Source organism: Gracilinanus agilis, chromosome 3 (genome assembly GCF_016433145.1).
Source record: "Gracilinanus agilis isolate LMUSP501 chromosome 3, AgileGrace, whole genome shotgun sequence".
NCBI classification, from domain to species: Eukaryota; Metazoa; Chordata; class Mammalia; order Didelphimorphia; family Didelphidae; genus Gracilinanus; species Gracilinanus agilis.
In genome coordinates this window covers 4,882,516-4,895,173 of record NC_058132.1, presented here as the reverse complement: position 1 = coordinate 4,895,173, position 12,658 = coordinate 4,882,516, and the positions used below count along the sequence as shown (strand labels likewise).

General features: G+C 38.7%; 1 protein-coding gene and 1 pseudogene across 1 annotated transcript; both read left to right on the top strand.

The window, feature by feature from the left end:
* LOC123239467 overlaps positions 1-7,509 on the top strand; it is a 63,998-nt pseudogene extending 56,489 nt beyond the window's left edge.
* A 3,296-nt stretch (positions 7,510-10,805) lies between these two features.
* Positions 10,806-12,438, top strand: LOC123239775 (zinc finger protein 2 homolog; the record flags this gene model as incomplete). Its single annotated transcript, XM_044667071.1, has 2 exons — positions 10,806-11,164; positions 11,249-12,438. Coding segments are annotated over 2 exons (1,026 nt in total), but the record flags the coding sequence as incomplete, so codon positions are not given.
* Between the last annotated feature and the right edge of the window lie 220 nt (positions 12,439-12,658).

Sequence of the window (12,658 nt, the reverse complement as noted above, 5' to 3'; positions counted from 1 at the left end):
AGATACCACAGTTTGTTCAGCCATTCCCCAATTGAAGGGCATCCCCTCATTTTCCAATTTTTTGCCACCACAAAGAATGTGGCTATAAATATTTTCGTATAAGTCTTTTTCCTTATGATTTCTTTGGGGCCCAAACCCAGCAGTGGTATGGCTGGATCAAAGGGCAGGCAGTCTGTCTTGTTAGCCAATCTGCTAGGTGTGAGGCGGTACATCAGAGTTCTTTTGATTTGCATTTCTCTAAATATAAGAGATTCAGAACACTTTTTCATGTGCTTACTGATAGTTTTGATTTATTTATCTGAAAATTGCCTATTCATGTCACTTGCCCATTTATGAATTGGGGAATGGCTTGCTTTTTTTGTACAATTGATTAAGCTCCTTATAAATTAGACCTTTGTCAGAAGTGTTTGTTATAAAGTTTTTTTTCACAATTTGTTGCTTCCCACCTAATTTTGGTTGCATTGGTTTTGTTCAATGGGGATATGATTTGGGATATAGACTCCAAATGATCATCCTAATACAAATATTAACAATATGGAAATCAGACTTGATGAATGACACATGTAAAACCCAGTGGAATTGTATGTTGCCTACAGGATGAGAGTGGGAGGAGGAGAGGGAAAGAACATGAGTTATGGAACCATGGAAAACTATTCTAAATTAATAATTAAATAAATGAATATTTAATTTAAAGAAAAAGAAATTTCTGAGACAATATTCACCAGGGATATTGGCTTGTAGTTTATAGTCCTCATTCCCTCAGTCCTCTCTGCTGCCTTTCGTGCTTTTGGCCAGTCTCTCTTCCTTGAAAGTCTCTTCTCTTTAGGTTGTTAGGACACTGGTCTCTCCTGGTTTACCTCGGTCTTTGCTGCATCCTCCTCCAACTCACATCTTATAACAGTAAGGTTAGAATGGGGGTGTCCCTCAGGGTCCTAATTTTAGTCCTCCTCTGCTCTCCTAGATTTCTTTTATTGGTGATCTCCTCAATGAGCAGGGATGTAGTCACCATCCCTGTGAACCAGTCTGAAATGGATATCATCTACCCTAATGTCACCTCAAATTTCCATACTGATATTTCAAACTGCACAACTGAAACTCAGTGTGTCCAAAACAGAAACTGCTCTCTCTCAATTAGATACAACCTCCACCTTCTCTACTGCATCCTCCTCGTCCCTCAGGCTCAAAACCATAGGAGTTCTCTGGCTCTTCACTGACTCTCATCCCACCCAGCCAATATGGTGCCCAGACCTGACAGTTTCACCTTTGCAGTATCTCTCCAATACACCCCCTTCTGTCCTGTGTCCCTGCCATCCTCCTAGTGGGGCCCCAATCACATCGTTCCTAGAATTTTCAGACAGTGATTGGTAGGACTGACCTGGTCAGGAGTCTCCACTCCAAATCATTCTGGATTCAGCCACTGGAGTCATTTTCCCACGATGCATTTCTGGTTGTGTCACTCCCTTACTCCATAGGCTGCAGTGGCTCCCTATTGCCTCAGGGATCAAATACATCATGGTAGGCTAGCCAGTCTTATGTCCCAATATGTATTCTTCAATTCAGTGGCACTGGCCTCATGGGTTCTTTCAGCAGCAGGTTTGTTGGGCATTTTAATCCCTTCGCTACTTCCTTAGAATTGATATGAAGTATCTGTTCAAAGGCAGAAGAGTGGGAATGGCTAGCCAATGGGGCTTAAGTGAGTTGTCCAGGGTCACATAGCAAGGAAGTGTCTGAGACCAGATTTGAAAGAAGCTTCCTTCTTCTGTTGTTCCTTTGCTGTGATTGTTGTCTGGAGTGATTCACTGCTGCCTTGAGCTCTTTGGTGTTTTGGAGAGGCAAATTTCAGCTTTTCTTTCTAAAAATATTTCAGGTTCCTCTCCATTAGTGAACATTTTCTTTTTAGCCAGTATTGTTCGACTCACATTTTCAGGTGTTGGGAGTAAAACTTTAAAAATGGATAAACTGAGGCTGTTCTCCAAGCAAGATAAACAGAGGCATTCTGCCTGTCAATAAAGAAGTCAATGGTTTGCCTCCATTTTATCTCTTACCTTTTATAGGTTTGGGGGACACAGAACAAAGAACAGAGGAGATGATATAGAATTGAGGGCAACAAAACTGGTTTCACACCTGGGATATAGAAACACTAGAATTGACTGGAAGTTGGGTAAAGAGGGGCTAACCAGCATTTGAGTCCAAATCTCTGACTTCAGACAACAAACTACACATCTTTAAGGGGTTGTTTGATGGTGTAAAAATACTAGAACTGATTCCCTAAGACTTACCTGAATCTTCAACGGTCAGCTAATAGCAAGAAACAAAAATAGAACAGAGATTAAATACACAAGATCTGGATTTTATACTTAGCCTTATACAGATCAGCTGAATAGTGAACCAAGTCAAGGGACAGAGAACCATGACTCAGACAATTGAGACAAAACCAACTTATTATAAATAGGATCAATAAATAAATGATACAAGATCAATTCAGTTTTCTCATAGGATAGGTCACTCTGGCCTGCATCCTGAGTTCCACTCCTTTTTGGAACACATGCTTTCATTTCTCCTGGATTTGGAATAGTTTTGTGTTAGTCCAATATCCTTTCCCTTGTATATGCAGGTCTTTCTTCTGATGGCTTGTAGCACTTTTTTTTTTTTTTAAATTAAACTGTTTGATGTTACCACTACCTGTCTAGGAGTTAGTAGCCTCTGGTTTCATCCTGAAGACAATCTTTGGATTCTTTCCACTGGAATTTCATTTTCTATGTTTAGAAGTTCTAACCAATTCTTTTTGATTGTTACTTTCATTATTGTGTTATCCAGTGGTATTCTTCTGGGTGACCTATAATCTTTCATTTGTCTATGTTAATCCTGTCTTTGAGATCAGCATATTTTCCTTTGGAAGCGGTAAGATTTTCTTTGAATGTTCTTTATTTTTTTCCTAAGTTATCCTGCCCTTCTGTGGATTTCCATTGCAAACCTATTGTTCTCTCTTTCACTTTCTTCGGGGAGGCTTACCTTGGGAGATTCAAGATTTTCTATTCTCCTAGCCTTAAGGTTCTGACAATCTCATAGAGGAAGACAATACACAAAAGCAGGATGAAAAGGGGTTGTGGGAGGGAGAGAAGATGCCTATATAAAGGATATGGTAGAGAAATCGGTGAGGAAAAAAACCCAAAACAGTAGGTCAGGGTGAGAAATAAGATATTTGAGATTAACTTTCTCCTTAAAATGAGGTTTGGAGTTCATTACTTCACCCCATGGTGGTGACAGATAGATGTTGGAGATTAGAGAAGGAAAGAGGTTTAGAATGGCATCTATTGAATTTGAGTCAGGGAATCAATTATCAGTCCATAAGATGACTGCCTTTCTTTGCTGAGAACCCACTCAATGAGTATGATGCAATACACAAGAATGACTTAAGAGACCCTAGAGTAAAGAAGAGATTCATAAATTCTTAGGAAAATATAAAAAATATTAATTAATCCCTCAATTGTTCAGAAGTAAATAAATAGAAAAATGGAAGTGAAATGCAAGAACATTGTAGGCACATTGGCCAAACACATTTTGCATACAGCAGATTAAAGATATAGGTAACTCCTCCAAATTTTAAGGATATTTTCAGATCTGGCCAATCTCTACTTCAGATTGTACATCAGTAGCACTCTTAACTTATCTTGACTAATTCTTTGAGTTTCTAGTGTTCTAGTGGTATGTTTAAATTTTTTCTTTCTCATAGGGAAAGTGACAACATATTTTCTTATGAATAAGCTCAGGTGAAACACAAGTTAATTAAATATTGCTTTTTTATTGAATAAAGGAACTCTCCCTTTTCCATCATAATCACTCTTGTTTTTGTATAATGAAATATAATTAAGAAATAAAAGCTATATACAAATGAAAGGAATCATAAAGCAAAAGGTTTTCACTGGAAACAGTCCTACCAAGAAAAAACTCATGACCTGAATTTAACAACAGACAAGAATCCATCACTTGACTGAAAACTAACCCAGATCACTCAGTCAAGTCCACCAGATTAGACATGATTTCATTTATGCAGAAAACAAAGTAGAACTTTTCTGTTGCTTTGTTCTCTTTTAAGGCATCCCGTAGAACTCTCTTCCCTACAGAATTTACAGCACTTGAAAGATTCTCACAAACTCTTTATAGAATTTTTTTTAGAACATGCAACTTATAAGTTCTAGTAAGAAAGAATTTTTTCTCACTCTCTTTTTCCTCCACAGATCTATGCACCTCACAGATAGAACACAGACTTGCTCCTTCATTTCATAGGGAGATGCATTCTGTGGTGAGAATTTAGTAGCTTAGATAAAAAAACGTGAACCAAAGTCTCCAAGCCTATTTATTGACAGGGGGCTAGTCTCCCAATAAAGCTGGATTCTGGTCAGCAACCAAAGACCCTGAGCTTTGTGAGCGGCCTTCTTATATACCTACAATCTTGTTGCTAAAGATACACTTTTTCAGGTTGCTCCCAAAAATCAAGTATTCCTAAGCATCAAATATGCACGATTAAAACTAGATCCAAACAACTGAAAAAAAAAATTGATTGCTCAGGGGTCGGACAAACTAATATAATAAAAATGATTATTCTATCAAAATTAATTTACTTATTTAGTGCTATACCTATCAAACTACCCAAAAACTTTTTTACTGAATTAGGAAAAACCTATAACAAAGTTCATTTGGAAGAACATAAGACCAAGAATATCAAGGGAAATAATGAAAAAAAACCATGAAGGAAGGTGGCCTAGCAATACAGATCTTAAACTATACTGTAAAGCAGTAGTCATCAAAACAATGTGGTACTGGTGAAGAGACAGAAGGGAGGACCAGTGGAATAGACTTGGGGTAAGCGACCTCAGCAAGACAGTCTATGATAAACCCAAAGAACCCAGTTTTGGGACAAAAACCCACTATTTGACAAAAACATAAGAAAAAAAACTGCTTGAACACATGGGTTAATGGGGATATTATTGGGGATATAGATGCTAAACAACAACGCTAGTCCAACTATCAATAATACGGGATTAGGTCTTAATCAATGATACATGTAAAACCCAATGGAATTGTGTGTCGGCTACAGGGGAATGGGGGGCAGGGTTTGGGGGGAGAGGAAAATAACATGAAATATGTACCTGGGAAAATAATCAAAAGTTAAAAAGTTAAAAAATAAAAATACATGGTTGTGTTTGAATACCAGTTCACATAATACAGCATGAGGTAGAGAAAAGTTATACCGGCTGTGTGATTTACTTTAAAAAAATGATGAGTTTTAGAAAATTTAAGTTGTATAATCACAAAATAACTAAATTAGGAAAAATTGGTAATACCAATGTAATCCTGATGGGGTCAGGGGATTTCACAGTCACAATTCCAGTCAGACGCTCCTCGGTGTTATTCCAATGAGAGGTATTTTCTCAAAATTGCACTGAGTTCTTAAAGACTATGGTTTCAAGTGTGGACTCTGACCCTTGTAAAGGGTTAGGGGCCAGACCTTTTCTGTGCTTTGGTTTCCTCCTGTAATAGAAGAGAGTCATTAATCCCGATGTGTATTTCTGGCCTGTGTGCTATGACTTTTGATGATTTAGGAGGTGATGACATTCAAAGATGTGGCTGTGGACTTCACCCAGGAGGAGTGGTGCCTCTTGGACCCTCCCCAGAAGGAGCTGTACAAGGAAGTGATGCTGGAAAGTGCCTGGAACCTGCTCTCTGTAGGTAAGGACAAATCTCCCTGGTAAATGAAGCAGTAATCCAATAAAATATCTTCAGTTATGAGAAATGGAAAATTGCTAGTTTCCTGAGTCCAAGAAACAGGGACCTCCTGCTGACCAGTTTTCTCATAAAATAATTCAGCATTGTGTAATAGTAACTTAAAGGTTTCCTTTGGTCCTCCTAAAACTGTCTCTTATCAAGTCTAGGGAGATTCATATCAGAAAATCAGAAACTAAATCCATGTTGAAGAATCTCAGACATAGAACTAATCTCAAATATAACTTCTTCATCTTTAGGATGGATCTAGTATTTGGAATATTTTTCTCTTTAATCAGCATAAACTTTTAGCTTTGTTATATGGGATTTCTTTATTTCACTCTGTCTCAGGAGCAGAGAGTTCTAGATTAGAAGAAGTTATATAAATTTTACTCTGTCTCTTTAAGAGCAGAAGTCTTCTTAATATTACTCCATTTCTTTAAAAAGCTAACTCAAAAAAACTGAAGGTAGTGAGTTCAGGGCTCTGTCTTCTCTGACTCTCTCAGGGAACAGGAGTGCTGTTAAACTCTGTTCAGAGATCTGACATTTGGCTTGTGGCAGTTGGAGTTGAGAAAAACGAGTTTAAGGAGCTTAAGGGAAGGGAAAAACTTATTTAGTTTAGGATTAGATAGAAAGAGAAATTATATCTTTAGTCAGTGAGAGTAGGTTTAGGTAGGCCTTCTCTGGCAGGCAAGAAGAAGCTGCAAAGAAAGCAGTTAGATTATAGGGTTTTATTAGAACTTTTAGTATAAGGTTTTTAGATTTATAGGCATTAGTTAGTATATAAGAACTCTATTCTCCATTTTCCTACCTCCATTTCCTATCCCTACTTCTCCTTAGAATAAACAGTGTTGGTGGTATACCAAACTGCTTCCGGCCTTCTATCCACCGCCTACAAAATAGTTTTATGCATACAGCTTAAGAATAACCATAACAACTCATAGAACCTAGGTCCCTTGTAGAGCAGATTTGTCCTTAATATTCCTTCCTATTGCCCTAAACTTCCAGCACAGCTGTTAAGAAATAGAAGGAAGGAAATAAGCATTTATAATGACCTGGTCTTGGCCAGGTGCTCTGCCAGGGGTTTTCTTTATATTATGTCACTTCCCACACAATTATCCCCATTTTCAGTTGAGGAAATAGAGATTAGATTAAGTGGCTTGTTCTGAGGCACACACATAGTTGTTTTTGGCCTGATTTAACCTGAGACCTTCTTGTCTGTAATCTCAGGTCTCTATACACTGTACTTCTAACTACCTCTCATTTTGTAATAATGGAAACTCTGGAAGAGTCCATCCTTCTACAGAGGAAATGTACTAGAACCACATTTTCTAATTCCAAGTTGGTTTCATGATCTTCTCCCTACTCCTCTCTCCAAAAATAAATGTTTTGGAAACCATTGTTCAGGAGTCCTTGTTACCATCCTGCTTGCATTCCTCTGCCATTGTTAGGAATAATAGAGTACTTGAGAATTGTGACCAATGAGGATTTGTTGAGTCACCCATTAGAAGAGGAAGAAACTCCCCAATTGAAAAGTACACTAGGTTTATATAAGTTTCAGGGAGTGAGGAGCAGTTGGCAATAGGACAAGATCTGATCCCTTGAGGTCCCTTTGTCTGGGGCTTCAGATTGATCCAGAACAATAACCCCTTCACCCAGCTTGTGCTTAAGAATTTCTGCCAGAGTGAAGCCCGCCAGGGTGAGGACTGGGGAGTGGGCAAAGGATTTGGCTATGGCTCATTATAGGTCTAACAGCTGGAAAACATGGCACATCCTATCCTGGGTTCCCTACACTACAAATGCTATGGTTTTGTAACATTTAAAAATGATAAAGGCTGATATTATGAGGAAAAGTAATATTTTAATTACCATGGCCATGTTGGTAAAATATATAAGACCACGAGCCTGATAAAAGCTATTTCAAACCTCCCAGCATTTTCTTCCCTCCACCTGGCTGCCTCATACCAAAAAAGAGCCCAGTCAAAGCCTCATCTCCCCATTTAAGTCACGCTCTACATTGGTTGACGTCATCACGTCCAAAACCGGAAACCCATTGGATCACGGAAAATGTAGTCTCAAAGTCCCCCACATGTCCACAGGAAGTTTGTCATATATCTACATATCTTGAGGCTTAATACTTCTAAATAGAACCCCAGAAATTCTAAATAACACAGTGTCAAGGTAGACTCATGTGCTAACCCAATAGAGGGATTCTCTAAACAGAATGACTGGATTCACATTCCTTTCCCTAAAAATGAGTTTTCTCCATCCTCCTCCTTAATTGATTCCTCATGTCCAGGGCTTGCAATTTCCAGAGAAGACATGATCTCATATTTTGGGAAAAGGGAAGCCCCTTCGATGCTAGAGCAAGGAGACCTGAGAAACTGCTGCCCAGGTGAGTGAGACATGTGAAGAGTGAATCAAACTCTCTTTTTCTATCAATCAGCATAAAAAACATAAGTAGCCCTATTTAGTATCCTATCAGTGACTAAGTATGAGACTTCACAAGTCACTTGCTAGCGTGGGTGACAACTCCAGAGGCCACTGGCCCCTACCCCTCAGTTCTAGGCAAATAGAAAGACCATGATTGGTTCCCATAAAGTGGGGAAGGGACAGGAAGGAATGTGGAAAAAGGACTATAAAAAGTCCTGAACTTCCTGTCCAGTAGACTTCTCCTTTGGAGTACTTCTTTCAAGGCCCTGCTGCTTGGATCATCTCCTTTGGACTTCTTTGGATGAAGTTCCTTGGGGCTTTTGGACTTTGACTTTGACATGGAGCTTTGTGCCTTTGGATTGGAATTTTTGGCTTTGGGCCTTCGACTTTTGGCTTTGAAGCTTCTTGGAATTGGGGACTTTCTTGTAGGGTTCACTGCTGCATCGGTGAGCTTAGTTCCCGAGGGTTTTTCTGCATTGGGACCTTGCCTGGATCGTGCCAGGCTTCCTGGTGAGTGACTAGGATTCCCACGTGGGGATTGGAACTCTGTCAGGGAGAGATCTTCATTTCTTTGGATATGCATTTAGGGTAGGTGAGGCAGTCTCCTTGCCTCTTTCCCTCCCCACATTTCCCTCTATTTACTAATATTCCCATTAAACTTAGTTGTAAAAAGATTTGTTTTTCCAACGACTCAGGACAAACATTGTATTAAATGATAAATATGCTTGGAGATCAATGGGATAGATTGCTTTGCTTTAAAAAAAAAAAAGCACTTTCTCTACAAAATCACCTTCATAAGGATACGATTTCATTTTTTTTCCCAATGGCAAATTGGCTACGCTCTCACTGAAACTGCTGAATGACTAACCTGTGTTGAAGAATATTAAGGAGCTTCTAGCCAGTAGAACCAGAACTTAAGTGGAGAATTAAGTTCAAATCAGAAAACAAGCACAGCATTGCAGTGAGTGGCCACTTGAGGGCTTTTTTGTAAAAGCTTGTGGTCAATGAGGGTTTCATAACAGCCTCTCCTCTTCTTGTCTAGTGACCTTGGTGTGCAAATAGCCTGCTATCTCAGCTGCAAGAATAATGCAAACTCAAGTAATGTCTTGATCTCATGATTATAAACTTAATGAGATGCAATTACAGGGTAACCCAGGAATGGGACAACTCACGTAGAGAGAGAACCAGTGAGAGTCTGCTTGCATAAATGGCCGACCTTCCTGGAAGTTTTGAAATAATTTGATGTCAAATTGAGAAACTAAAAGAATGTGTTACACTGAGTCAAAAGCAGTCAGAGTTTGAGGTTGTCACAGAGTGTACCCTAAAAGCATCATATTCTTCGTTAGGATCATTTGGAATCACTGCAAAAAAAACAAAAACATTATGTTTGAAATACTTGTTACCCAGTAGAGAAAATATTACTATACCAAAATTGGGTCGTTTTTTCTTAAAGTGCCAGTAACTAATTTTTAGCCCAAATCCTTGGAGCATTATCTCAAAACAAATCTCCAAAGGTACTTATGAACCACTAAATGGGTATGGCACAAAAGTACTAATAATGAAGTATGTAGCCCATTTCCCTAAAAAAAGATGATGGACTCAAGTTATTACATGAGATATATTTTCAAACATGAAAAATGCCGTGTCTTTATTTAAATTATATTCAGGAGAAGGATTTTATTGTAGGGAAAAGAGACACTGAAAGAAAAGCAAAGGCTGCTCTCAAGAAGTAGGGAACAGAACAAAATCTTTCATGCCTTGGGTGAATGTAAAAAACAGTGCTGATTTTCTTCATTTAAACTCAGATCCTGCAACCAAAAAAATAAGTTCAAAAGCAATCATGAAGGAAATTGTATATTGCTAAAGGATGACTTACATCATGAAATAATGGGAATATTTAGTATATCTGCACATTATGGTATGATACTTATGAAGATAGGATTAAATGTATAAGCAATGAAAATGAAAGGAAAAATTGAAAGTGAATTGTCTACTACTCTGGAGAGACCGTGCACAGTTGCAAGATTTGGCCTGAGCTGCTAGGATTTGGGTCAATTCACTCAGCCAGCCATTCTGAGGTCACAGTCTGAGATAGGAATGTAATAATGCTAGCCTTGCCAAAATCACAAAGAGCTAATGTGATGCTATGAGAGGCTCTTTGTTAATTAAATTGCTCTTTAGATTTGAGGTAATGGCATGTTCAAATGATGGATTGTACCCATTTAAATTGGCAGACTTTTCTCCTTACTAGAGGAAATAGGATATAAAGCAGTTTGTGTTCAGACAGTGGAATAAAGGAGATATTTCTGTGTATACATCGCCATGTATGCATTTTTTACTGTTTGTTTCTTTTAGAAGGAGAAATTAGATCTGAAATGAAGGTGCCTCAAACAGAAGTGAGCCTCTCTATGGAAGAAACGGGCCAACAAAGATTCATGAGTGATAGTCCCAATAGCTTAGCTTGGAGAGAATTTGGTGTTGAATCTCAAAATTCATGCCTTATTGAACAACAAAGAATATACACTGAAGAAAAATCTCATGAACATAATCAGTGTGGAAAGACTTCTATGTACAGGACCAGTTTTGCTGTACATCAGAGAATCCACACTGGGGAGAAACCTTATCAATGCAATCAGTGTGGAAAGACATTCAGTTGGAGCTCCCATCTTGCTGTACATCAGAGAATCCACACTGGGGAGAAACCTTACGAATGCAAGCAGTGTGGAAAGACATTCAGTTGGAACTCCTGTCTTGCTGTACATCAGAGAATTCACACTGGGGAGAAACCTTATCAATGTAATCAGTGTGGGAAGACATTCAGTTGGAGCTCCCATCTTGCTGTACATCAGAGAATCCACACTGGAGAGAAACCTTATGAGTGCAAACAATGTGGAAAGACATTCAATGAGAGATCCAGTCTTGTTGTACATCAGAGAATCCACACTGGGGAGAAACCTTATGAATGCAAGCATTGTGGAAAGACATTCAGGGACAGCTCCCATCTTGCTGTACATCAGAGAATTCACACTGCTGAGAAGCCTTATGAATGCAGTCAGTGTGGAAAGACATTCAATGAGAGATCCAGTCTTGTTGTTCATCAGAGAATTCACACTGGGGAGAAACCTTATGAATGCAATCAGTGTGGAAAGACATTCAAAGTGAGATCCCATCTTGCTGTACATCAGAGAGTCCATACTGGGGAGAAACCTTATGAATGCAATCAGTGTGGAAAGACATTCAGTCGGAGCTCCAATCTTACTGTACATCAGAGAAGCCACACTGGAGAGAAACCTTATCAATGTAATGAGTGTGGAAAAACATTCAGTCAGAGATCCGTTCTTGCTGTACATCAGAGAATCCACACTGGGGAGAAACCTTATGAATGCAATCAGTGTGGAAAGACATTCACTCAGAGCTCTAGTCTTGTTTATCATCAGAGAATTCACACTGGGGAGAAACCTTATCAATGCAATCAGTGTGGAAAGACATTCAGTTGGAGCTCCTATTTAGCTGTACATCAGAGAATCCACACTGGGGAGAATCCTTATGAATGCAATCAGTACGAAAAGACATTTAGTTGGAGTGCCAATCTTGATCATAATCAGACATTCCACACTGGAGAGAAACCTTATGAATGCAATCAGTTTGGAAAGACATTCAGTTGGAGCTCCTGTTTTGCTAATGCATCAGAAAATTTACACTGGGGAGAAACCTTATGAATGAAATCAGTGTGGAAAGACATTTAGTTAGAGCTCCAGTTTTGCTGCAAATAGAGAATGCACACTGGGGAGAAACCTTATAATGCAAGTGTCAAATTTTTTATTGATTTCTCCCTTTTTCAGCTTAAGAGGCTATGAAACAATAAGATTTCTGAATAAGAGACCTGCTGATGTGCAGTTTGTCAATTGGTGACAGTTAGAAGCATGTGGCCAAGGGATGTTGGTATGTTGCAGGCAGTTGGAAAGAGCTTCTTGTCTCTGGGTCCCCTGGGACTAGGATTGTGTGACTTGATCTCTTTGGAACTGGGAGTTTCTAACTAACAGTTGGATAAAGAGAACTGGATTTATGGCCTTTACAGCCTCTGATTACTGATTAACTTGGGCAGATAGGTAGATAGATAGTGGGCATATTAGATAGAAAGTAAGAGCCTAGACTGGGCCTTGGCCTGGCCAAAGATACTGCACTTGAAGGCAGATAGATTTAAGGTTTTTTTTAGAAAATTTTAGTTAGGATTGGGATCTTAAATATAGTTATAAACTATTATAAGATTACTCTCACTTTCTTCCTTTTTATTACTTATCCATATTTTCCTAATAATAAACTAAGTGTTTTGCATTTGAGAAACCACTCTCCTGACTTTTGTTCAAACTCCTGCCCCCCAAATTTTAATCCTTCACATAAGAAATGTGGAAAGACATTCAAAGTGAGATGTGATCTTGCTCTACATCAGAAAATCCATACT